The following is a 27,499-nucleotide window of genomic DNA, read 5'->3' on the forward strand; positions in this document are numbered from 1 at the left end:
AGGTGGTCAGGGAGGGCCTTTCTTGGAAGATGCCACTTCAATGAGACCTGAAGGTTGGGAAGGAACCATCTATATACAGAATGCTTGTGTAGAGGTACTAACCTGAGTAAAGGTCCTCGGGAAAATGAGTCATCGTGGGACATTTGAGTAACTGTAAGAATGTCAGCCTGGCTGGAATGGAGTCAACGAGGAGGAGAGTGGGCCAGGATAGGATCAGAGAGGCAGGCAGCCAGGGACCAAACTATGAAGGACCTGAAGTGGCAGAATAAGGAATGGGGTTTTAGTTACAATGTAGTTGAGGGTTTTAAGTTAAGGGAATGATATGATCGAAGTTATGTTTATAAAGATTGCTCTTGTGTGGAGAATGGCCAAAAAAACAGCAGAAGTAGACAAGAAGAGAACAGTTAAGAGACTCTTCTAGGCACAAGAGGTGGTGACTTGAACAAGAATGATGTCACTGAAGATGGAGAAAAGTGGATGGACTTGGGGTCTACTGTAGGAGGAAAATGGACAGTATTTGCCTCTGATGCTTTGTGAAGTGGTGGAGAGGATTTGGGGAATGAGGAGGGGAAGAGAACCATTCCGGGTTTTACCTTCAGCAGTGGTGTGAATAGTCATGCTAGGTAACGAAGATGGGAAGGCGGGGGGGGGGGGGGGGGGGAAGATTTAAGAGTGGGCCTGTCCACAATTCATCTGGGGCATGGGTGATATCAGTGGGCAGGAGTAGAGAGATGGTAAAATGAGGCAGGAACTCAGAAGAGAATGTGAACTGGAGATGTCATCAGTCTATAGATGATGTGAATATTTAGTAGAGTCTGGAATGAATCAGTAACTTACATACTAACCTGAGGGAGTGTAGACTCCAGGAGCATGAAAATTGAGCACTGAGTGGTAGGGCTAGAGGCTCAGGGGCCTGCCTGGTTGAAGCCCAAGTTTATTGTATCCTGCCTGTGTAGACAGATTCCTTCTTCAGGGATCATTTCTATAGACTGCTGTGTGTACACAGAGACCATACTGATTAATCAATATTTCTTGTGAAACAAACCTCAGATATTAAATGCATCATCGGGTGTTATTTTGTCTTCGAGGGCATGTGCATTAAGGAACTGACAGAGTAGAATTTTGCATGTGAACCTTTTGATTCCAGTTTTGCTAAGAATTGTCATTTAGCTCCTAGAGCACTGGGGAACTGGAAGCAGCACCACTTTCTTTTCTTTTCTTTTTTTTTTTTAAACATTTATTTATTTGAGAGAGAGCACACGTGTGCCTGGGGGGAGGGGCAGAGGGAGAGAATCTCAAGCAGACTCCCCACTGAGTGAGGCGCCTGATGTGGGGCTCGATCCCAGGACCCTGAGATCATGACCTGAGCCAAAATCAAGAGTTGGACCCTTAACCGACTGAACCACCCAGGTGCCCCAACCAGGATCACTTTCTGCCATGCTAATTGCTGCTACTGAGCAATCTCTGTTTTACAAATGTTCAACAGGTGCAGAAATGCTTACATTCTTACAAAAAAAGATCACTGGTAGAGTTGAAACTAAAACCCAGGCTTTATGACACCACGCTCCGTTCTCTAGCTTCACTGCAGAAGGGCTGGTCAGCACTTTAAAAGGCAGTTGCTATGCTCTTGACCCCTGTGATTCTGGTGGGCTGGCAGGAGGGATCTTGTGAGAAGGATGTGTTGGACTGCATAAGCCTATTCTAAAGCATGAAGGGGAGTGGGCTGGGCTCTGGCCAACCTGCTGTAGAGTCCCCAGTGCTGATTACATTGTTGTTTTGAGGGAAGGAATGGCTAAATATCGGTTCTTATAGGAAATTTTTTTAAAGTTTTACTCATGAATTAGGTGGTCTTTGATCTTCCATTATTTATAGTATTTGTTATGTTTTCTCAGAACTGTTGACTTCAGAATGTCTAAACTGTTTCTTGGTGAAGTTGTTGACTATTCCAAAAAGAAAAAAAAATTTGAACGATTTTTTACAATCTCTGAATTAGAATTTTATTTTTACCCTACGTATATGAAATTGTACCTTCTTGATACTGGCCAGATAATGGCTAAGTCTTATTCATTGTCTAAAATTTGAGATTTGTATAGAGTAACCTTAATAAAGGTTAGAATGACATGGGAAATCTTTTAAACAACTCAGTTTTATGAACTAGTGTTCTGTTTAACATAATACATTAGATGGACTCTAGGAAAAGAAATTTAAGTCAAACATCATTTTAAAAACAAGATTTCTGTTTAAGGGAAGTCCTCTCTAAATCCTTTTGTGATCACTCAATCTATTTTATGAGTTTGGATTTTCTTAACAGTAGACATTGCTCTGTACGAATGACAGCTGACTAAGAAAGTTATGGCATTTTTCTAAACAAGGAAACTGGTGCTGGCCAGGCTTGCCTCTGCCCAGGATTTTGCCAGCACTTACTATTCTATAAATAAATGCAAGCATAAAAGGAAAAGAAGTGTTTAGTGAGGCCAAATTATGTCACATCCTCTTGGTAGTTTAGCATGAGTGCGCGCCTGCAGATTTGCGCTCCTCCTTTGGTTTGGGATCACTGTCTCCCTGTTTTACAAGCGCCCCTCTTGCTGTCATGCTAAAATCTGTGAATCCAACAGAGTAAATAGACATTAAAGAATGTCTACATTGTAGGCACCAAGATAAAAGCTAAGAATAAATGTAAGTCCAGCCGATAATCGCTGCTGCTCAAGAAATCCAGAGAGGATCATGAAAATCTGTGATGCGGTTTGGACAAAATTCACACGGATTTCTCGTCCATTATTTTATTTCTCTGGAGCAGAGGCTCATCTGTGACCATATCTGAGAGAGCCCTTTTATTCTGTACTCTCTCAGTCCTCAAGAATTGTAAAACAAAACTTCTTAATCGTGTGTCTATTGTGTAGTACCCCCATCCCCATGTTTTCTTTCCTTTTTTCTTTGCTTGCTTTCCTTTCTTCCTTCCTTCTTTTGGAACACTGCCAAGCTAAAACTTGCTCAACCAAGGATGTGTATTTACAATACTGCTGTCACCTGCTTTCCTGACAATGCAGAGAGGATTTTTTTTTTAATATAATTTTCTTAATATCCAAAGCTGTTTTAAAGTGTTCTTTGTGTTAATTGCAGCTATAATAGTGTTTCTGTAGTTCTGGGATTTATTAATAATTCTGTACTCACAACATAATTATTTTGAATCTATGTAGGAATTTCTTTAGAACAAATTTTACTCATTAATTTCATTACAAATATCTCAAGTATTCTTTCGTTGAATCAGCTTGATGAGTCAGCAGTCACTGAAATAGTTTTTTATATACTTAATGTATACTTTTTGGCATGAAAAACTAGAGTTAAGTTTTAATAGTTTTAAGAGTGCACAATGTCTTTGATAATTTTTTTAGTTGTTTATGAGAAGAAACTTTAATTGTATAGTGTAGCTTTTTTCAAATTTATTTTTTTTTAGTAGAATGCTTTTTCCAGCCAAAATCTTACTTGGAACTCCAATACACAGATGAGATGAAAGACTGCCCGGGTAGAGGGTGGTGGGGGAGGGATGTAGGGTAGTGGTCTAGAGGGGGCAGAAGTGGTGGTGGTGGAGGGGAGGGCTGGAGTGGAACCATGACTTCCCCTGGGATCAGTTACATACTTACAAAGCATTGTCTTTTGATCCCCAGGTGGTGACTCAAATAATTTAAGTAGGGGCGCCTGGGTGGCTCAGCCGTTAAGCGTCTGCCTTCGGCTCAGGCCATGGTCCCGGGGTCCTGGGATCGAGCCCCGCACCGGGCTCCCTGCTCAGCGGGAAGGCTGCTTCTCCCTCTCCCGCTCCCCCTGCTTGTGTTCCCTCTCTCGCTGTGTCTCTCTCTGTCAAATAAACAAATAAAATCTTTAAAAAAAAAAAAACACCCAAATAATTTAAGTGGGTATGATGTATAATAAAGGTAACACTGCTTATTTTTAGTTCTTTATTTTACCCCCTTCTTTATGGAGAGATCGCCTAATTCTTTTTCCCTCAAATATTAGGTTTAATTAGTCACAGCAAACTTCAGTGGATAGTTCATTTGTATTAAGCTTTAAAAATAGAATATATTATCCAAATATTTAGTCGCAAAATTTCTATAGAAATATATTGTTCAGTTTGACTGAAGGAGCTTTAATCACATGTTAAAAGAGATTTTGCATATGCACATGTGGATGATTGGTCCTTCATGTTAAACCTTATACCCATACATTTCTTTGATATTTGTCTTCTTGACCCGTCTGCAGCAAAAACATTAATTAGAGGTTATTTATGGCCTCGTGGGAACCTGTTAGATACTGGCCTTGGATGTTTTTCCACCTATGGCCAAAGTGCTGCCTCTAAATTTGTTTGACTGTATTGAGGTGTATATACCTTAAGCTAAATTCTGATTCCTGACAAAAGGCACCTTAGAAGCACACCGAGGCCCTGCAGAGTATCATCAATCCCACTTCTGTGCTATGAGAGACATCATAGATAATTCCAGTAAAGGTACTCTTGGGTTCAGTTTAAGATTTTTTAGAAGACTTACTAATCAGACCTTACTTCATGAGACTACTGACTGACTCAAAGTTGAATTCTTGCATCTTACTTATACTTGGGGCTGAGGCCTTGATGAGTTATGATGAGGTCGGTAGCCATACGGAGCTAGGCCTCCTTTTGGTTTTAATGGTATCCTGATATTTAGATAAAATAATATGAACAGCTTATTTATCGAATGATGCTATATTCTAAAGTTTTGCTCAGTATTTTACATATATTTTCTTTGACCCTTATCATAAACTTGCAGAGGATGTGGTATTACTCTCTTTTTGCGGGTGAGGTAACGATAACCTGTAGAGGTTTAGGAATCACCAAGTTTCTTGGCCAGTAAGCAGAGGAGCTGGAATTTGAACCCCTGGGTCTGACCTCACCAGCCATGTTCTTTGTAAACTGTTATTAACTTATGATCTTAAGATGATGGAAATGTTTTACCTTAAGTTTGTTTTTTGTTTTTTTTTTTTTACTAATGTTAGCATTTGAGTGTATTTGCAATTTAATATCTTCTTATAGGAGCAGAAAGTCTGGGTGTGCATATGGAACCAGAAATTTTTCAGAGCCAAAAGGAACTATTATATTTTACTTAGATAAATTGTCCAAAAATAAAAAAATGAAAGAAAGAAAAAGGGGAAAAGGGAGAGAAAAAAGTTCCATCTAGTGAAATTTTGTTGATTTAAAAAAAAAACACTTTTAAAAGAGCTGAAAACAAAGTTGAACATGTAAGTGGAATTTTATATCTAGGAGAGAATTTTGGTTATCAGGCCTGTCGTCTCATTTCCTTGAAGGAAACTGAGGCTTTGCTCTTCCTTTAAGGAACTTTCATTTGCCGGGAGCCGTGACCACCTCTCCTGACTTCTGTTCCAGTGCTCTTTCTACTGTATTGTGCCAGTGCTCTGAATGGCTGGGGGAATGGGAGTTGGTTGATGGTGAAGAGATAGATTTGTAGTTTTAGCTGACTTTTTCTTTTTAAGATTTTATTTATTTATTTGACAAAGAGAGGGAGAGCACAAGCAGGTGGAGCGGCAGGCAGATGGAGAGGGAGAAGCAGGCTCCCCGCTGAGGAAGGAGTCCAATGTAGGGCTCGATCCCAGGACCCTGGAATCATGACGTGAGCCAAAGGCAGCCGCTTAACTGACTGAGCCACCCAGGCGCCCCTAGCTGACTTCTTTTTAAGTGAAAATTACACTTATAAGCTCAGCCGTTCATATAAGTTTCTAGAAGAGGGGAGTATTTTTCTTTTCTACCTTTGTGACATTAACTATAAATGGTGGCTCCATGATAACCAAAGGTAAGTTAGCAAGTTGATGCAGCAAAATGACCTGATAAACAGACCACTGGTTTATTTAGGGTATTGGTGGTAAAAATAGAGTGGATTCCTTTTTACTCATCTATGATTACTCTAGGTCCTGGAGTGAAGTAGTATAGCACCCAGGGCTAACCAATCTTAGGAAACCTACATAATTGGAGGGAAACATACAGAGCTATTATGTGGAATCAGCTGACAGGCCCAAGAATGGATGCCATTAGTGACCAGGTTGCTGAAATGAAAGGTTGGGACAGATTAAGTCTGGGTTGACGTAACTGGCTCCCCCAGAATTGGTGGTTAAGGGAAAATTGAAGTTTGCTATTAGTATTTTATTTTCATAAATGTTTGAGGAGATACCTAATATTCTGTGCAGAAGGAGAGCCCATTTATTATCATTTCTTAAATAAAATACTTTATTTGTATTGTAAAAACAAATAATAAAGTTCTAGAGTCAAGGACTGTGCTAAGCTCTGGGAGTCCAAGATGGAGAAGATACTCTCCATGCCTTCAAAGAAATGCGTATTCCAGTAGTGGGAAAGATTTATACATCAAGAAGTACAAGAAAATGTGGCTCTTGTTTAATCATAGGGGTACTATTACCCCAATATTAATGTTGTGGATTTCTCTTGGGAACTTGTCAAAGCAGTGGTTAGGTAATGAATGTTCCTCATTTGGGTGGCACCCTTTCAGTACTAATACAACCATGGATTACTGCACTGTGACCGTTAACTCAATAACGAGACTGACTGAGTGCCTTCTGTGTGAGAAGACTGGGCTAGATGCTGGGACACACCAAGCCGGTGACATATAGGTCTGCCCTTGGTGAGCCTGGAACCCAGGAGGTGAGATAGACCAACAGGTGCTGAGGTAGAGAAGGTAACATTTGACATGGGACATACAAGGATGGTTAAGATTTTTCCAGTAGAAACACATCAGATGCACAGGGGACAGTAAGAGAATGGTAAGTGTGACCAGAGATTGGGAAGTACAGCACTGCCCAAGATGGGGCTGAGAAAGCATTATGGGAATCTATTGTGAAGGGATTTGGGTGCGATTTAGAAGGAGTAAAGAAGTGATCATGTTTTCAAGCTGGCTAATGACATGGTATCTCTATTTTAGAAAGATAGAAAACTAGTTTGGAGAAGGTTATCATCTTCCAAACAGGAGATGATGAGGCCTTGAAGAAGCCCAGAAAGGAGACATGAGACACCCTACAAAAAGAGTTAAAATAAGAGGAAAGGATTGGAGGCATTGAAGACCACTCAGGATTCTGTCTGGGGTGACTAAGTGGGTGGTCAGCTCTGAAGGGGAAGCAGGGCAGGAAGTGATGAGCTTGTTTTTAGGCACAACAAGAAGTTGGAGACCCTATCTTTGCAAGGCTTCAGTATGAAGATAACTAGCAAGTAGCTGGAGATAGCAATCTTGGTATAGTTGAGAGGTCAGATGTTTCGAATTAGATAGAGATCTATGAAGCAGCTTATAAGAGGTAATTGAAGCCCTAGGACTGAGTACATTACTGAGAAGAAGGAAGAGTGAGCTGTGAAATTGGTAGAAGCAAGTGCTTGGGAATAGCCAAGACAAGGTAAGATGTGGGAGGAAGTTGAAGGTATCGCTTAGGTCAGTAGTTCTCAAACTTCCGGCCTGGTTAGCATCAGTGGATTGCTGGGTCTCGACCCCAGTTTCTGATTCAGAGCATGTGTATTTCTAACAAGTTTTCAGGTAGTGCTCATGCTTCTGGTCCAGACTTAAATTTTGAGAACTCCTGGCTTAGAGTTTGAAAAGGTTAATCATGGGCGGCAGGCCAGAGAGGGAGGCTAGGAGAATCCAGGAAGGGACTGAAGGACTCTGAGAATAAATACAGTGGTGCCAGGGCAGGGTTACAAATGAAGACAGCGCAGGTTCACTGGCTATGAAACCATGGGATAAGTCAAAGGACAGAATCTTGAGTTCAGAGAGAATTCCAGATTTTAAAGCTTTGAAACTGGAACTTTCACGTAATGTCTATTGCATGGCCCGGAGGAAGCCTTTTCAAAGTATTGGTCTTCCAAGAGATACAGAGCTTGTATCTGAATATAGCTCAGTGTACTACTTCCTGATTTGAGAAAGTCTTGCTGTCCTTCTCCCCTAAAAAAGAAAAAAAAGTCACAGTTGTGTATAGTCATGTAGCTGGGTATAGTCACATGGTTGATTTGCATTCTGGCAAAAGCTCAGTTCATAGACTGGCTCCGTTCACAGACCTGAACAGGTGCACAGACCACACTTGGAGTGTCACTGGCCTAGAGTATGGACTCTGGGGTGGGGTATTAGTTAGAGGTCCCTGAGGATGAAGGATGTTGGAAAAGTGAGTCCAGGATGTGTTTTGGACGGTGAGAAGAGTTCTTCAGAAATACAAAGAAGAATTTCTGTTTTTCTTTTTTTAAGATTTTATTTATTTGAGAGAGAGTGAGCAAGAGAGAAAGCACAAACTGGGGGAGAGGCAGAGGGAGAGGGAGAAGCAGACTCCGTGCTGAGTGGGGAGCCTGACGCGGGGCTCGATCCCAGGACCCGGGATCATGACCTGAATCAAAGGTAGACGCTTAACTGACTGAGCCACCCGGGTGCCCCCAAAAAGAGTTTCTGGACACTGATTGGTGATCACAGGACCAGAATGGGAAGAGGACAGGAGAGCCACATGGCCTAGGATCAGAGACTAAGGCTATTGAATGATGGTCTCAAGCTACAGTTGGGAGCAAGGGTGGTAAGTGTGCCATCCTATCAAGTCCTTAGGTGGGGTGAGGGATTGTGAGAAGGGATGATCTTCACTCAACAGGGATACTAGTGATGACCTTACTGGTCTGTGTTCTGTAATCTTTTTGAGCAGATTATGTGTGGGCATTTTTTTTTCTTTTCAAATTTTTATTTAAATTCTAGTTAGTTAACATGTAGTGTAATATTGATTTCAGGAGTAGAGTTTAGTGATTCGTCACTTACATATAACAGCCAGTGCTCATCATAACAAGTGCCCTTCTCCTTAAGACCCATCCCCCATCTAGCCTGTCCCCCGCCCACCTCCCTCCATCAACCCTCAGCTTGTTCTCTCTCATTAAGGGCCTTTTATGGTTTGTTTCCCTCTTTGTTGCACACCACCCCCCCGCCCCATGTGTTCATCTGTTTTTGTTGTTGTTTTTAAGATTTATTTACTTGAGAGAGAGGGTGTGGGTGAGCAGGGGGTATTGGGGGAGAATCCCAAGCAGATTCCCCACCCAGCGAGGAGCCTGACATGGGGCTTGATCTTAAGACCCCAAGATCATGAGACGAAATCCAGAGTTGGATGCTCAACTCACTGTATCACCCAGGTGCTCCTCACGTGTTTTGTTTCTTAAATTCCACATATGAATGAAATCATATGGTATTGGTCTTTCTCTGACTTATAATACACTGTGGCTCCATCCACATCATTGCAAATGGCAAGTTTTCATTCTTTTTGATGGCTGACTCGTATTCCATTTGTGTGTGTGTGTGTGTGTGTGTGTGTGTGTGTGTGTGAATTAGGCATTTTTAAGTCTTGTTTCCACAGAGGCTGCTCAAGAACAAAATTTCTCTTAGTTAATGGGTATAATCAAGCAGTACACTAACAGGCAGAGGCATTCCTGGGGTCCCTTTTACTAGATGAGGGAGAAATTGGGAATTGAAAACATGGAGGACACACTTGGCTAAGCCATTGTTAGGGCAAAATTTTCTTGTGAGAAGCATACATTAGACCATTTAAATACTTTTTTTATTTTCTGTGGTAACTATTTCCACAAGCTAACCTCAATTATTTAAGTCTAAGCATCTTTCCATAAATGTATGATGAATCCTACCTCATCTGCTTGGTAATCGCATGAAAATTTTAATTATGATTTCCTGAAGCATTTTCACCTAGTGAATAAAAACATTTCCATAGGAAAATAAAATTTGTTCTCTTATGTAACATTCTTCCCCTATTTAATATCCAACCTAATACCCGTCCTCAAAGACTAGAGGGGCTGTTGAAGGAGGATCTCAAGCTACAGGAAGGGGCAGTAGAGAAAGGAGGCAGAGGAAAACGGTGGTTGAGAGCACAGGCTCTGGGCAAACCCAGATTCCTGTGATGGCCTTACCACTTCCAGACTCTGACCTTGGCCACGTTAGTGAGTCTGAGGCCTTGGTTTAGGATAACAATATTTTGTGAAGTTGTTAGGATAAATGAGCTTTCTTATAGGAGTAAGTCAGGGTCTACTACATTATAAGCATGTCATCATTTTAACCGTTGTTATCATTAATATTAATATTGTTATTAAGGGAAAGCCTAGTCCTTGAAGTCCTAAAAGTTTATATTGGCATCTCCTTTTTCTTAGTTCAAGAAGTTATCTGACCTTGAATAAGCCATTTGGTATCTCTGTGGCCTTCTCATCAGTAAATGGGAGTGGCACCAACTACCACAGGGGTCATCGTGAAAAATAAACGACCTACGTATGTAACATGTGGCATAGTCTTTGCCAGCAAATGTTTGCCTTTTTTTCCTGCTTTTAAGCTTTAGGTTTCTTTGCTTTCTAGTCAGGCCTTGAAAAGAGCATAGACCAGGCTGTGGAAGAGTGGAACATTGAGAAGGCTGAGGAACTCAGCAACCAGCTAGCTACTCGAGAGGTGAGTCACCTGTAGTATTTCTAAGTTTTCTAAAATGAATGTACATTCTTTTTGTGACCATGAGTTAAGTTTGATATTCAAATATTCGATCTTAGCTTTGTTTGTTTGTTTGTTTTTTAAGTAGGCTCCATGCCCAGTATGGAGCCCAGTGTGGGGCTTGAACCTCACCACCCTGAGATCAAGACCTGAGCTGAGATCAAGAGTCGGATGCTTAACCGACTGAGCCACCCAGGCACCCCTCAAATATTAGCTCTTAGATTTTCCTTTCTGCCCATTTTCTTCCCTCTCATGCTGCCATTTGTTTTGAAATGCTGGGTTTTATTTTTGTCTTTAATGTTTTTAAATTATTCTGGTCTAAAACTTACGGTGGAAATAATCCATGATCGATATTCAACCCTAGATTTCACCTAGTTCAGAGAGTTTTTTTTGCCAGTTATGATTAAAAGACTAGCTTTCTTTTTCTATTTGCATCTTTAATTTGGTTTAACTCTCCCTGAAGGCAGCTTTGTGTTCTAATGTCACTTCTCAAGGTTTTCCTTGCCCTCGCTTCCCCAAATGCTTTCTTACTGCATATTCTAAACTTTTCCCTCAGCTCTAAATAATTTTCAGCTTTTTAAAACTTATAGTCTACAATATAAAACTAATAGATATATTGAATATTCTTTTTCCAAGTACACAAAAGGCTTTCAGAAGATTCTGACTTGCACCTTTTGGGGGGGATATTTCTCCCATTGCTGCTGGGTATCACTAGGCAAAGTCACACATAGAGTAAAGAGCTCATATTGGCATTGTTGTGTTGTTCTTGTGTTTTGTGATTCTTTTTTGTCTGTTTTAGGGAAAAAGTTCTACCATAGCTTGCTTTTTTAGTGTATCCCTATGTTCTTCACCTTACTCTTAAACTAGACTCCCTTGGGTTTAATTACATGGAAACACTATCAGTCATCTGTGCAAACGGCTGGCCACGTGCCCTGTTCTTTCTTATTCACCTGCATAAGTGAGCTTTTGTTTTAAACTGAGACTAGTGACGAACTTAACTATTTCAGTATATTCTTCTGTGGAAGCACCATTTTGCTCTTCCATCTACCGATGACAAAAAAAAATCTACTATTAATTGCTGTTTGTTGGTTTGTTTCCTATTTTTGGGTGCTGTCCACAAGTATCTTGGGTGGTGTATGTTTTTATGTAGGGAAATAAACAAGTCTAGAAGTGAGGTTTCGGGATTCAGAAGTTATCTTTTTTCCCACAAGCCTTTAAGATCAATTGTCATAGTAAATACTTCTGTTTGTAACATGTCTGTGTATGTGTACTTACTTATTAAATGGCTAATCTACAGGAAATTATGAAGCTTGGAGCTTAAGTTTGGGACTTAGGCAAGCAGCAGCATAAACGGCAGTTTCAAAAAGTGACATTAAAAAAAAATTAACGTTTACTTTTTTCTTGTAAGATTCATTCTTCCCTTCCCAGCTTATGATACTTCTTGTGCTTTAAGTTTGACATTTGCTCTCTTTCATCTTTAAAGTAGCCATAATTTGATTTTATTGATTATAACATTCAACCAATAATAGTATTTTATCACTGTTTTCAAACAGAATGATTTAGGTGTTACATTTTTTTAAAGATTTATTTATTTGGTGAGAAAGAGAGCACACTTGCGCTTAGGTGCGCAAGCATGGTGCGGTGGGGGGGAGAGGGAGAGGGAGAGAGAATCTTAAGCAGATTCTGCAGAGTCCCATGTGGGGCTTGATCTCATGACCTTAAGATCATGACCTGAGTCAAAACCAAGTTGGACACTTAATGACTGTGCCACCCAGGCACCCCATTACATTTTAATAAAATGAATCTGATAGTATGTTGAATGTACCACAACCTCGATAGGATTTAAGTGTTGGTTGGCAGTTATTATAGTGGCTTCTTTAGCTTGGTATTTACCTGGCACTTATCTCTACAAATCAGCTTTGTGTTAAAGACCATCTTTAAAATTCTCTTCAACAGTAGAGCACTTAATGTTTGTTGGTACTATTTTGGTACCTGGAACTTACTTTTCCATAGAACTGTTATTTTTTTTTTTAAAGATTTTATTTATTCATTTGAGAGAGAGAGAATAGAGAGAGAGAGAGAGAGCACATGAGAGGGGGCAGGGTCAGAGGGAGAAGCAGACTCCCTGCTGAGCAGGGAGCCCGATGCGGGACTTGATCCAGGGACTCCAGGATCATGACCTGAGCTGAAGGCAGTCGCTTAACCAACTGAACCACCCAGGTGCCCTTCCATAGAACTGTTGTTAGAGGTAGTGGTTAAGTTTCTTGGGTAACCGCCAAGTATACATAGTACAGCAAATTATATCAGTATATCTCATCTTCAAATTTTGGGGAGTTGACCCTGAAATGTCAGAGAAGGGTGGGGAGGGACGTGCTTTGGAGCTGGAAGAGAGTCCATTGAGTAAAGTAGATATGGCTGCAAGGTTGAGGAGGGGTGGGCACATAGGACGTATGATGGAGTTAGTGGCTGAAGGGATGAGTGGGCTTTCAGAATCTGAAAGGTGCATAGGGCAGCAACACCAGCATTAGTTTTGGTCACATCTAAATAGGCAAGTGTGGAAGCTTTTGGCAGCTTTCTCTGAATATCCACCTCATTTGGATCAGAAGCAAAACTTTCTGGAGAACCGGTCCTTAAATGTACCACTTAGGTCCATGTTGTGCCACATATTTGAGGAGGTGTCTCTTAAATCCCTTTAAAAATTGTGGGTATTTGTGACTGTTTGCTCTCCAGTAAATGCTGTACCATCAGCATGTGGCTGATCTCTGAGATGACTGTATTGTCTAGGAAAGCTAAGGATAGAAGCATAAGAAAACCAGCAGGGCCTTAGGGTTTGGCTTCCTGATTGTTTTCAGTAACACTGTAGGCTTCTTTGTCTTTACTTCTCCCTCAAGGATCATAGGACTCCACAAATTGATGTCCCCATGTCATTGTTTGTCCATTCTTCCTTTTGGAAGACCTCAGAGTTGTGTATTTTGTAATCTCTACCAAATAACAAGGTGACTGTGATTCAGCCAGAGGCTCCAGGTCAGTAAGTTTTCTCAGATGTTGGTTTAGTAACAAGAAAGAATAACGCAAGGCTTAGTCTGCCGCATTAAAATGTGGGCTCGACATGACCCATCCATGGCTGGCTGTTTTTCTTTTTGTCTTTTTCTGTTGATTAGCACCCCCATCTGAGGCAAGGGGAATTCGGAGAGAAGCATTTACTTTACTGCAGGCTCTGTGTGTTTTCTAGGTAAAGTTAGTAATGCTGAAATTTTAAGAGTTGCATACATTTGATTTAAAAAAAAAAGTTTTATTTTGAAATAATTTTAGACTTTCAGAAAGTTGCAGAGATTTTCTGTTTACCTTCACCTGGGTACCCAAGATGTTAACATTTAACATTTACTTTGCCATCCATTCTAATTTATATACCTCATTTGGAGTTGCCAAATGTCTCACTGATTTCCTTTAAAGCAGAAAGAATAGTTTCTTTTACCAGGTCTAGGACATTGCATTTTGTTGTCATGTCTCTTTATTCTTCTTTAATCTGGAAAGTTCCTCAGTCTGTCTTTATTTCTCAGCACGTTAGCATTTTTGAGGAGTAAAGGCTAGTTATTTTGTAGGATATCCTTCAGTTTTGGGTTTGTCTGCTATTTCCTTTTGCATTTTTGGCAGGAATATCACAGAAATGATGCTGTGTCCTTCTCAGTGCAAGATATCAGGAGGCACATGATTTCAGTTTTTCCCATTTATTGATGATGTTACTTTGAGTTTTCGGTTTAAGGCAGTGTCCCCAGGTTTCTCCACACTATTATAATGTTACTGTTTTCCCATATGTAATTGATAAGTATCTCATGGAGAGATGGGAGATAATTTGAGACCATGTAAATATTCTCTCTGTCATCATACTTTACCCACTAGTTTTAGCATCCACTGCTGATTCTTTTACTGTTTGGGACAGTTCTTATTGTGGTGGTTGCCAAACTAGATTTTTAAAATATTATTTAATTGTACTTTTCATCTTTACCTGGCAAACGAGACCTAAAATTTGTCTTAAATGAGATACTGGGTTATATAATCTTTTATGTGTATGTTAAATCTTGCAATAAAACCTGGACAGTTGAGAATTGGATATAGTTTTTTTAAATGATGCACTGGGAGGGGATGGGGTCACCATGGCCTTGTGCTCACCAGCAGTTGCATGTAACTCCCTCCTTACCTGCTTCATCAGGAATCACTCGTGAGCTTTCCTTCCTCTGCCATTGGAAGCTGCGTGTCAGAATGTACAGAAATAGCTCCTTATCAGCCTCAGAGATGTGTGTTTTCTTTGAGGATATTAGGTTTCTTTTTTTATGTTTTGTATACTGTTGTTCACTAGAAATGTGAATTGCATGGCGCTGACTTGGTATTTCCCATTTTAAAGAGTGTTATTTGCTATTACCTTTATGACGAATGAGATTGCTTCAGAAATAAAGGATATTTTCATCACTTGCAAGGATAGTAAACATTTTTCTCAAGTGTTTTGTTTTTTTTTTTACTTCCATACAAATATAATGCCTGATTCTAGTAAAATAAATTAAACTTATTTAGTGTGGGGTTAAAGAATTCTGATTAAAAGAAAAAATAAAATGTATTCTATCCTTTTCCTTGTATAAATGGCAAAACATCCAGAAGGTGTTTGCTGTTCAGACATAGACTTTGGAAAGATACTGGTGCCATGTTCATTAAACACCTGTGAAGAATAACTAAAGTAGTCAAGATGGAATTCTTGAATAAATAGTTTAGTTTGAGATTAAATTTTTCGTATTTATCCCCTTGGTGTCAATCACCATGGATATGAGAGATGAGATTTTGAGAAGTAAGTAATTGTGAGTTTGGGGCAGAAACCCTTTATGAATTAACTGTATACGTGCATGGTAGGTGTCCTTTTGGAAATCAGGTATATTGGTTTTTAATCAGTTCTGTTTTCTTTTTTCAAGAAGCAGTGACTGGGACCTGCTGATAAAGCCTTTGCTCAGAGGCACAGATCCCAGAGTTCTTAAAGCCTTTTCCAACCATAATAAGTAAAACTAATTTTTGATGTTTAACATTTATAAGCCTGTGAAACCAATAGGGCAGCATCAGTATTGAAAAAAATGAAGCCAAAAGTAGAACCATGCCTGCGAATGAGCCTTGAACATAGTTCCTCAAAAAACAAAAACAAAAACAATGGTGTTTGTCCAATGCACTGTTATGGTAGCATAACAAATACATATTTTTCCAGAACCACATTCCCTTAAATTAATGATCACATCAAAGATATATATTTTCTGGTTTGAGGGGACAGATCAAATTCATATGTTTGAAGCCTAGATTCTGCTAACATCTTTGGTTTTTGCCATGTAGTAACGTAGTCGCCTTAGGACTGTCCCTCCTGTTGATTAAATACTTCCTTGTCGTTAGCCGTTTTGGAGGAGATAGTGGAAAAATATACTTGGGTTTGTGTCATATTGATGAAACTGTTCTAATTAAAAAAATAGTTGTTTTTAAAAAAAATATCCGTTTTACATACACACAAAGTATCTGAGCATATTTGTGGCTTGTTAACCTAAGACCTGAATTGGAAGTACATTCCATTCATTGATAGTGATCCTTAAAAATTCCATCCTTTGGTACTGGTCTTTTCTGACACATTATCGTTTTTATAATCCAGATTATACCAATTAATAGAAGTCAGCAGAAGCATATTTTAAAAATAAGTGCTAAAAGCCTAAATTCAATTAAGTAGGCAACACTTAGGTTGAATGTCACATTTTGGAAAGAGAATTTTTCTCTAGGCATCTTCACGTTAGCCCGCTGTAGATAAATGAAACCCCCTTGGTTTGGCAGCAGTGAGTTTCTACAACATGGAATGAATCATATCTACATTAACTAGATATATTGCCCAGGTTGATTTCAGTTCAAACTGTACAGTGTCAGAGTAGAAATGAATGGGAATGAGAGGTTGCCTGTGAATTTTGTTTGAACTTTGTATAGCTAAAAGCCCTTAAAGATTATTTTTTTTCTGTAAATGACTCTAGTAGGATGGTCCTTGGCAGCACCAACTAAACTTAATTCTTTGAAAACATCAGTACTTCATGTTGTAACATGATAATTATTTTGTGTAACCTAGAAAGAGCATTCATTACATTGGCAGTGTGAATTAAACTGAGAAATAAATTTTAATTTTGTTAAATAAGATGACTTAAATTTTCGGATTCCGAAACATAGGTAAAGTTAATATGGTGAAATGTGGATAGTTTGTTAATATTTAAATAACCAAGGTGGGAATGGCCTGTTTAAAAAAACTAATGTTTGAATTGATTGAGTTGTGTTCTTTCCTAGGTAAATAAATGAAATGCCCTCTAATTTGGGGAGATTATTAATTTATAGCCTAAGCTCTGTTTCTAGAGCAATTTCCTAAAAAATCTGAAGGCGTTCTCATTAAAGAGGGGCAAATATACATTGGAAGAGATAGTTGCTGCATTTTAGGTTCACATCTAAGAAGTGGTCCTTTCTCAGAAATGCCGTGAGTGCTCCTGCACTTGCTCTCGCGTTCAGAATTTTTCCAGTGCACTGCATTGTTAGGCTTTAGTTTCTCTGAGAGGACTCTGGCTACAATTCTCTTTTCATTTTAGGTTTTAGTTTTATGTTGATATACATGTGGTGCTGTCTTAATGGAATAAGAGCTTGAGTCACCCCCCCCCCCGCCCCGATAATACAATTTTGGCAGATTTACCTGTCACAGTACCTGGAACATTATCATGTGTAGGGTTCAGAATTGATATATTTGTTTAAACTTTTGAAATAGGGATTCTGTCAAACTTGATAAGTTTAAAGTTAGTTTCGTCAGTGCTATTTTGAAAGCTCTAATATGTTTGCATTACATACCAAAAAAAAAAAAAAAAGATGAATTGAAAGGCATACTACAATGAAGCAAATCTTGTCATTCTGAGCTCTTTTATTTTGTAATCCAGAGAGCAAAATTATTTTCTTTTCATTTTCATGAATACTTTTTTGGGGGTAGAAATATCTTAACCATGTTTCCAAAGGTAAAAACATTCACATGTGAAACTGAATGTATATTCCAATTAGCTATTATAAGAATTTATCATTGGAACGTGTGACTCTAAGAAGGATGGCAGGTACATTCTGTTTTCTTAATTATTGCAATCTCTTGCCACTGAAGATTGGGTATACAAAATAAAATGCATTAAATTACATATATATATATATATATATAGACTCTAAAATGTCCATTTCAACATTTCATTTTTATAGGAAGGATATTATTTTTGTTGCTAGTACCAGGAGGTGTAGGTGAAGAATACATTATTTCATACAAAGTCATCTAATGCCTGCAGAATATTTTTTTATGTCTTTGAAATGTTACTGCTCTGCCTTCTGTCCCTTACTTTTTCTTTTGGGTTGGTTGGTTTGTTTGTTTTCTCTTTCCAGTTAGGCAGGAGAGTTTAGGACCAGTTTCTTTGTGGTGTATTTCACTGATTCGCAGCGGAAAGGACTCTAGGACACTGAGCAGAGCAAAGCCCTCCCTCCCTGAGCAGCCTTCTGCAGCAGCAGTGTGCTCAGCCACCTGGGGAAGTTGGGCCTTCTCTGCTGTGGGAGGCTGTGTGTCTGTTAAGGACCATCTAGAACTGACTTACTTTCATTAACTTTGGTCATTTCTCAGTGGTTTTTTAATTTAAACGTTCTTCTTTGTATCATTGTGTACTCTGAGCGTAGTCTGGGGGGCTTTTAAATGGTGATTTTAATTCTTTGAAGCCTTGTTCTTCTTAGTTCTTAGAGGTAATTTCAGTAATTTTATCTAGATGAACCGTTAGCAGAGTGTGTGGGTAATAAGCTGTGCCTATCCAGGTAAGGGAAGGTCTAGCTATTGGAATTCCTTTACATTGAGTTTAAAGATATATTCATTCCCATAAAAAATTGTGTATAGCCTTGAAGTTGGAGCATGTTAACATGAGAAAAATAAAAATGGGGCTGAGTGATGGGTTTTCCTCTCAGGTTTTAGGTGTGCCTACTTAGATCTCCTTGCATTGAGGATGTCTTTTAACCTTTTCAGTATGATTGGGTGATCACCTAGAATGGTGTTCCTTATGCTCTCTTTTAATTATGTTTATCTGTGCTTTTAACAAACCTTAAGAAAAGATTTCAGATGTTACAAGTCTAATTAAAGAGACAGACAAAGCACAGTTTATACTGTAGATTTTTTCTGCAGTTCAATTAATCAGCATGTTTTCTCTTTTAATTAAAACCATTTTAGTAAATTAAAGCCCACAGCAAAACACATATATAATTTGTTTGTAATTAGCTCTTAATTGGTGGTAGTTGAAGCTTAGCACCCTTGGTTTCTTTCTTCATGATTGCCATTTTATTAGCAGCCAGTCATTAATTAATCTTTTTCTAATTAGCTTATAAAACTGTTGATGGCACATTATTGTAAATGTGATTTTAAGTTCAAAGCTTGTTAATAAGCTTTCTTACTTAGAAGAACAGAGATAAAGAAATTGCTGAAAACAGTACTACAGTTCTTTAAAAAAAAAAACTGTCTTTCTTATGGGGACTGTGTAAAGCATCTAACAGCTTATGGTTAATTTTTTAATGCTTTTTTTCCCTTATGAATGGGATAAGTTGCTTGAGTATAAATGTCTATATCCAGGAGTAATTTCAACAGTATAACATCTTTTCGCCCTCGTTTGGATTACGGTAATCTACATATAATTTGAAGCCTTAATAGTCATCATTAAAACAGGTGTTATATAAACTATTTCACTGTGAAATCAAAGTTAAGTATAGGAATCAAAGTATATCTTCTTACACCTCATGGACCAAACACATATTATTTTTATAAATTGCAGGGTGTATCATATACGAGTGTATATATGGGTACACACACACAATATATATATATGATATGGGTATATATAGATATCTCTGTGCTGTGTTTGAAAAACAGGATTTGTTGGGTTATGCTTTGAAGTATAAAAACTACTTGGCTTTAACTCCTAGACAGTTGAGGTATAAAAATAAGTAATAGGTGTTTGTACATCTATACACACACAGATAGATGTAGCACACAAATGTGTAAACCTGTGAATGCACATTTTAAGATGACAAGGAAATTAGTCTGTTTCTATAACAGAAAATGACTTGATAGAGAAGTTGACTGGAGCGAGCATGGCCTGTTTGCAGTCATCACAGCTTTGGCATCTCAGGTGTGACCTTGGAGAGGACCCAGTCCCAATGCAGACACCCCGAATTTACTACAGCACATCGCCACATTACATTGTAGTTTGAGTGAAACATTAGCCACATCATATTCCTTATTGAAATATACTACTAATTTCATAAAACTCCTTAGCTGCGTGTGTTCTGAGCTATTTATCAATGTTAGTGCCGAGTTTTGAAAGTTCTAAAAAACACAAAGCATCATCAGTCATTGGAAGAGCTTTTTCTTACTTGCTTTTTGAACTTCCCATGTTATTTCAACTTTGGCTGTTTCTGTGCTTGTTTTTACAAAGGCATTTTATGATGCCATGCGAGAGACACTAGAAAGGGATAGCTGACAAGGAAAAAATTAAAAATTGGATAAAAAGTAAATGAATAATGTCATATTACCAAAAAGATGAGAGGCTAATTTGTGCCGACTTTTTGCTAATTTTGTTCAAGCCTCAAAATGAGGAGCTGTCACCCGTTCTGTGTAGCACTGATGACAGTGCCAATGATCCATGAAATAAGCTGCCGCTGGCTTTGTTCTGATAAGAATGAACAAATCTGCACAATGTTCAGCTCCCAGAATCTCATTTTCATACTTGCATGCAGGCTAAAAGAAATAAGCTGTTTGCAGGCTTGATTAATCAGACATTGGAGGGGTTTTTGTCTCTTTGATCTCTTTCGTCTCCTAGGTAACTTGCTTGACATTAATGTTGAGCTTGAGTAAAGACAATCAGGAATTGTCGACCAAACTGATATAAAAATTAAAGACCTTAACACTTTAAGTACTCCAGTAATGGTTCCGCTTTACTTCAGAAAACATCTGTTTTCATTTAATTAAAGAACAAAAGAGAATGGCATAAATATTTTTCATAGAGACCTATTATTCCATAAAAAGTTAAAGTATGATAATTGGTATTTTTAAATAAGTGCCTTGAAAGTGTTCAAAAGGGAAGAAAACTTCATAAATCTGTTACAAGCTAGTAATTTTGAGATGAGTAAAATATTTTATGAAATGGATACGAAGTTTACAGTTAACGCTGGATTAAGCTATTTGTATCAGATACTTCAAATGATTATCGGCAAACTTTAGAATGGCACAGATTTAGCAAGAAAAACCAACTTTATTTTGAAAGTTTCTTTTAAAAATCTCTACTATGTTACAAGATGTGCCATTATATCTATTTTACAACCCAATATGATTTACACATGCTAAACCTGTAAAATTGAAAGGAATTAAAAAAATGTCGCCGTGCATTTGCTTGAGGTTATGCAGACGCTTTTACAAATCTTCCAAGTGGCTGTAAAGATGAATGCCCCAAGGGTCCAGCCCGGGCCCTGCTTTTCCAACCAGCTAAAGCCCTTATCTTAAATCCAAGCAAAGTACCATTAATCTTTTTGAAAGACCTTTTATGGCTTTTAATATATCCCAAATTAGAACATTTTACACCCTTGGTTCCTGAAATATGGTGATAAAAAGCCTTTAGAGCTTAATTTTCCTTACCGCTTGCTCTGACCAATTTGCAGTTCTTTGTGATAATGTTTAGACACCTTAATTAAAATGCAGCAAAATATTGGATGTTCTATATGGAAAATGCTGATACTTTGGCTACACATACAAGAAATTCTGTATATATTTTTATTCATTTTAAACATTTTCTTTCCATATTGTGTTGCTATAGTTATCTGATGACCCGAAACTTTTTTTTTTTTTAATATGAAAACCGTTGACCAAGCTTTTGTGATGTTTACTTTGGGCATGAAGATGCATTTTTCATTTTACAGAAGTGAAAGGGAGATTCTTGTTGGCCTATATTATTTGTAATACTGAAACATAGCACGATAATTCTTTTATCTTCGGGAACTCAGGTTAGTCATCTTGCCTGGGAAAATGAGTTTCTTCTCAACAGTCTCTTCCATAGATCTTATTATCCTTTCACATTTCCAAATATTTCTATTCTTTTTTCTTTCTCCGCAGGAATAAGTGAAACACATTTTAAGCATGTGAAGGACACAAAATTGATAATGACTTTTCATCATCATTACAAGCTAAACGATTCTTTCTGTAAAATACATAGACCAGGCTTGTTGAATGTTTATCAGCTGGAGAACATTCCATTTAACCTAACCCAAGGCAAAATACAGTTGGAAAATATACCTTTTATACGAACAGGTTGTTTGAAAGTGTTACCTATATACCCAGCCATTTATTATGTTTACTTAGTCCACAGAAATGATGAAGCCCTCTCGTGTAAATACGTGTATTAATGTTTTAATGAATTATTTTTAATAAATTTATACTATGTCTTATGGAACATACGCTTTAAATCCTTACTCTCATGCTGATTTTGCTGGCTTGGCCTTAACGTTGCCAGAAAACTAAAAGCTTTTACTTTCTTAGGGTATGTGACCATGTTGAGATGATGAGTCCCATTTAAATCAAACACATTGAGGTACTCTTTGGCTTATCGATCCCCAATCCAGAAAACCCATGTTGGGAATTTTCAGTAAGTTAAAAATGTAAGCTACCTCTTAATTTACAACAGTTTTAGAAAATAATTTTTTCACATGCTTAATGGTACATGGCAGATATGGTTCAGACCATTTTTGTTTTATCCTCCGAGTATAGGCTCAATTTAAATATAAGATAAACTCGCCAAATGGGACTTTTGTTGGGAGGTAGACTTGGCAAAACTGTATCATATATCAGAATTTGCATTTAATACATAATACATGGGAATATAGCTAAATAGAAAAACAGAGTTCTACATTTTACCTTTTGGAGGGTAAGGGGCAGGGAAGATGCTAAATACTCTACAGAAATGTGGAGAGACATGACATACATCTTTTTTATTCTTTTTCTTTTTAAATTTTTTATTGTTATGTTAATCACCATACATTACATCATTAGTTTTTGATGTAGTGTTCCATGATTCATTGTTTGTGCATAACATCCAGTGCTCCATGCAGAACGTGCCCTCTTTAATACCCATCACCAGGCTAACCCATCCTCCCACGCCCCTCCCCTCTAGAACCCCCAGTTTGTTCCTCAGAGTCCATCGTCTCTCATGGTTCGTCTCCTCCTCCGATTTCCCCCGCTTCATTCTTCCCCTCCTGCTTTTTTTTTTTTCTTAACATATATTGCATTATTTGCTTCAGAGGTACAGATCTGTGATTCAACAGTCTTGCACACTTCACAGCACTCACCATAGCACATACCCTCCCCAATGTCTATCACCCAGCCACCCCATCCCTCCCACCGCCCCCCACTCCAGCAACCCTCAGTTTGTTTCCTGAGATTAAGAATTCCTCATATCAGTGAGGTCATATGATACATGTTTTTCTCTGATTGACTTATTTCACTCAGCATAACACCCTCCAGTTCCATCCACGTCGTTGCAAATGGCAAGATCTCCTTCCTTTTGATGGCTGCATAATATTCCATTGTATATATATATACACACCACATCTTTATCCATTCATCTGTTGATGGACATCTTGGCTCTTTCCACAGTTTGGCTATTGTGGACATTGCTGCTATAAACATCGGGGTGCACATACCCCTTCGGATCCCTACATTTGTATCTTTGTGGTAAATACCCAGTAGTGTAATTGCTGGATCGTATGTTGGCTCTATTTTCAACTTTTTGAGGAGCCTCCATACTGTTTTCCAGAGTGGTTGCACCAGCTTGCATTCCCACCAACAGTGTAGGAGGGTTCCCCTTTCTCCGCATCCCCGCCAACATCTGTCGTTTCCTGACTTGTTAATTTTAGCCATTCTGTCTGGCGTGAGGTGGTATCTCATTGAGGTTTTGATTTGGATTTCCCCAATGCCGAGCGATGTTTAGCACTTTTTCATGTGTCTGTTGGCCATTTGGATGTCTTCTTTGGAAAAATGTCTGTTCATGTCTTCTGCCCATTTCTTGATTGGATTATTTGTTCTTTGGGTGTTGAGTTTGATAAGTTCCTTATAGATTTTGGATACTAGCCGTTTATCTGATATGTCATTTGCAAGTATCTTCTCCCATTCTGTTGGTTGTCTTTTGGTTTTGTGAGAGACATGGCATACATCTTAACACAGGTAGCAAGCTGGGTTTTATGACAGTGGACAGTTTATTAGGTGCATCTGCTACTCCTCTGGGAGCCCTCAGCACCCCATGTTCCCAGCCGCCTTGCTTTAGGTGGAACTATATAAATAGTTGTGACCGTGTCACTTCTGGACTAAACCATTTAAGAGCCATTGTGAGACCCTCCAGCCTTCTCTTCCTCTGCTGCAGCAAACTTGAAAGTCACATGTTGAGATGCCGGTGCCACAAGATGGAGGAGAGCCCAGCCATGCCACAGCTGACTAGAAAGTGAAACAAGAAATAAAAGTTCAGACAGTGGGATTTGGGGATTTGTTTGGGAGGTACAGTTTTGGCTAGCCTAACCTGACGGGCACTGACCTGATTTTGTTGTTTATGACAAATGGATAGTTTTTCTGTGGAATCCATCTTAATGATAAATTAGCCACAGAGTCTTTTTGGTTGCATTTTCTCCTTAGATGGTGATGCTCCAGCCCTTTGATTCTTAACCTTTTCTTAGTTGACGTATCTGAACTTTTCTATGATGAAGAACTGGAAACCAAGAGACAACCAAGGGAAGGAGGCCAGTATTGAAACAGTCAAACAGCTAATGTCACTAGCAACCCCTTCTGCCTAGCCCCCAGTGTGAAAATCAGCTTGGTTTTGTTCAGTGCTGTACTTCTAGCGCCCTGAACAATGCCTGGCCAAACAATGCCTTTGTGCCCTCCTGATATTTGCTGAGTGAATGTTGTCCTGTGAAAAGAGATGATGAAGGTAGTGGTGCTGGTCCTATTGGTGTGAATTTTGGGACCCTGAGGTCAGTCAGCTTTGTCAAGTGCACTCCTAAGTCACAGTTGAGCCCTCTTTGGTCGGTGGCTTTCCTGTTGGTGTTGACCAGTCCAGCATTCCGGTTTGATTGTTGGGTTGCTTCCATTCTTTATAGATATTCTTACCTGGTCTGGAAAATGAAATCAATGTGTGCTGTCCTTCATAAACCTCAAGCAGTGCTTGATTCCTACTTGTTCGTTTCATCCTAAAGGAAACTGTTCTCCAGAATAAGCTGAAAGACATGTCAAGCATGTCAGACCTCACTTTCCTAAATAGGCTTCTCATACATGTGCTCATACCCTCCCACGATGCCTCACTGTTGGCCAGCAGGTCCCTAAAACTCGGGCTTTACCACATTGACCTGACAGTGACGTCCAGCTTCTTTCTTCTCTTCCATGTCTGTTGTCCACTCATGTGCATTAGGGTGAGTCCAGGGATAGAAAGGGAAAGAAACACCAGAAGGAGATTTTTAGCCTTTGTTTTCCAACCTGGTTTCATAACAGATATTTTTGAGCTGTCCATGTGGGCAGGTATTTTGAAAATCAGAGCCACTAAAACTAGAAGATCCCCCTGCTTGTCCTGGAACACTTAGTGAGGAAGTTTGGCCGCCTGAGAGCTGTGTAGAGCAGAGTGTGCGAACTGTAGGTTATGGCAGAGAGGCTGAAGGGCTGGAGAAGTACAGAAACAAGGACTGTTTTAGGTTAACTTAGAGAAGACTTTGGGGTGGGGGTGGGTGGGTGGGTAGGAGGCTTTGTTTTGATCGGACCTTACAAGACTGGGGCAGATGGGTGTCAGGCCGAGCAGGAACAGAGGGGCCCACAGAGGGAACACAGGTACTGTGGTCCTCGTGCCCAGCCTTCTTGCATCTTAGCACCCCCTATATTCTTTTTTCTATCAGTGAATTAAAAGCTGTTGCCCATCATATGAAGTGCGTTTATGAAGCAGTAATTAGCTTTCCCATGTTTTATTAATCACATCTATGACTGCCAATCAGAGCTTCTGATCAGCATGAGATAACTGATGTGACCATACTGAGTTGCTATAATTCTAGCCCAGAGCAAAGAAAGTTGATGTCTCTGTCAGTCTGTGCAGCCTTATCAGGGATAAATTCCTGTTTGGCCTACTGAAATGCTGGAATAGCTGGAAGATCTTCATCGTATCCTTGTGGACCCTCAAGGGCCCTCGGTTTGGGACGGATTTCCATCCAGGAGGCTGGTGCAACCAGGGTACAGGGTCTGTGGGAGGTAAGGGAAATATGGGCCGCATTTGTGCATTTGTTTACTTTGCTTCTTCAAGGTGGCCTGAGCATAAGAATTTCTAATTTGTAGCTACGGCTTTCATACCCACAACTTCTCAAGTATTTGTATGACTGTAATTCTTGTATTAGCTGGAATATTTCTTTTCACCTTTTTTTTGTTTGTTTTTCTCCTTTGTAATTCGTAGCTTGGTGTAAAAATTGCCAAGGCAGTTGCCTGCCACAACTTTGTAAAAGCCAAAAAGGACGCTGAAAATTCACAGGTTGCCCGAAAAAAGAAGAAACTTGCATGGGGGTAAGTTTGGAGACGAAAAGGACACTGAAAGTTCACAGGTTGCCCGTACAAAGAAGAAACTTGCATGGGGGTAATTCTAGGAACCTCGTAGGGATTGCAGAAATCCTGGAATACATCATATGAATCCAGTTTGTGTGTGATTGTTACTCATTTTATTCTTTGTGTCTTTGCTGCTTGTTTGTCATATTATAAATATTGGAGGCATTTCTTCATCCTTTTTGATATTTATTTTGTCATCGATGGAGTATGTGAAAATGTTTTAAGTTTATTTTACTGTGGCACTTAGTAAGCATGTTTAGGAAAGTATTTCAAAATAAATTGAGATTTCTGTGTTCTTTATTTTAGGTTTGAAGCAAAGAAGAGATGGGAAACCAAGAGCAACATGGGATATATGTAACTTGCCAGAGTTCCTCAAGACATTTGAGTCTTCGCTTGGGTTTTTGCTTGAGTCTTCAACTGCTCAATTTATTGAAAAGATTTACCTGCTTATGTTAACTATGTCAGGAAACTGATAGATCGGAAAAATAAGCATAAAATTTGGGAGTTGATTATTAAATCTTTTCAGTCTTTTTCTAAAGAGTTCATTCTATTGAAGTGAATGAGATGGAGCATTCTGTTATTTGTACAAGAACTCTAAGCATACATAGCAGGAAAAAAGATAGGACTTTATTTGTTTATTTACTTATTTATTGAATCCTCCAGCATAAAATCAATTTTACTTTTCATCCATTTGATGTAGCATAGCAGTGAGTTCCTTGTTCTTTCTGTCTGTACCCAATGTAGCTGCACTTATTCTGGAATCGTGTTTTTAAGATTTGTTTATAATGGATTAGTCTTAAGTGCAAGAAAGTCTCGATACTGTCTTTACAAATGACTTTAATTATCTTAATGTTATAAAAGTAATTATTGGTTCTTTATTGGAGGCAGTAGAATTGGTATTTCATAGTCAAATAATGAAAGCAATTGATTAATTTTTGTATACCTTCAGATAAAATAATTATAATTTTAAAAAGGTCAGAATGTAGTATTTGGACGATGATTTAAATTCAGTTCTGCCTGGAAATGTCTTCCTAAATAGCTCTCTCAACCTTATCACTCCTTAAATTATGAGATGGTTCTAAGAAGAGAAGATGGTATAATTGTACTAGACAGTTGTTAAAACTCTGGATGATATAACTTGGAACCTTCCGAGGACATAGTTTGATTGTTTTTACTCCTCTTTCCCAGTACTTCCTTTTTCTTTCTTTCTTTCTTTTTTTTTTTTAAGATTTTATTTATTTGAGAGAGAGAGAGA

General features: G+C 38.7%; 1 protein-coding gene across 2 annotated transcripts in view; it reads left to right on the forward strand.

Annotated features, from left to right (window-relative positions):
- The window catches only part of FAM204A (family with sequence similarity 204 member A), a 33,811-nt gene extending 6,586 nt beyond the window's left edge, over positions 1 to 27,225 (forward strand). For both annotated transcript variants that reach the window (XM_025880893.2, XM_025880894.2), the window contains exons 6-8: positions 10,410 to 10,499; positions 26,099 to 26,205; positions 26,551 to 27,225. In XM_025880893.2, the coding sequence (XP_025736678.1) occupies positions 10,410 to 10,499; positions 26,099 to 26,205; positions 26,551 to 26,602 (249 nt within the window). In that variant the 3' untranslated portion in view covers positions 26,603 to 27,225. The remainder of the gene's footprint in view (positions 1 to 10,409; positions 10,500 to 26,098; positions 26,206 to 26,550) is intronic.
- Positions 27,226 to 27,499: the final 274 nt, after the last annotated feature.

Source organism: Callorhinus ursinus, unplaced genomic scaffold, assembly GCF_003265705.2.
Source record: "Callorhinus ursinus isolate GAN/ISIS: 27379988/994484 unplaced genomic scaffold, GSC_fseal_2.0 scaffold20, whole genome shotgun sequence".
Classification (NCBI taxonomy): Eukaryota; Metazoa; Chordata; class Mammalia; order Carnivora; family Otariidae; genus Callorhinus; species Callorhinus ursinus.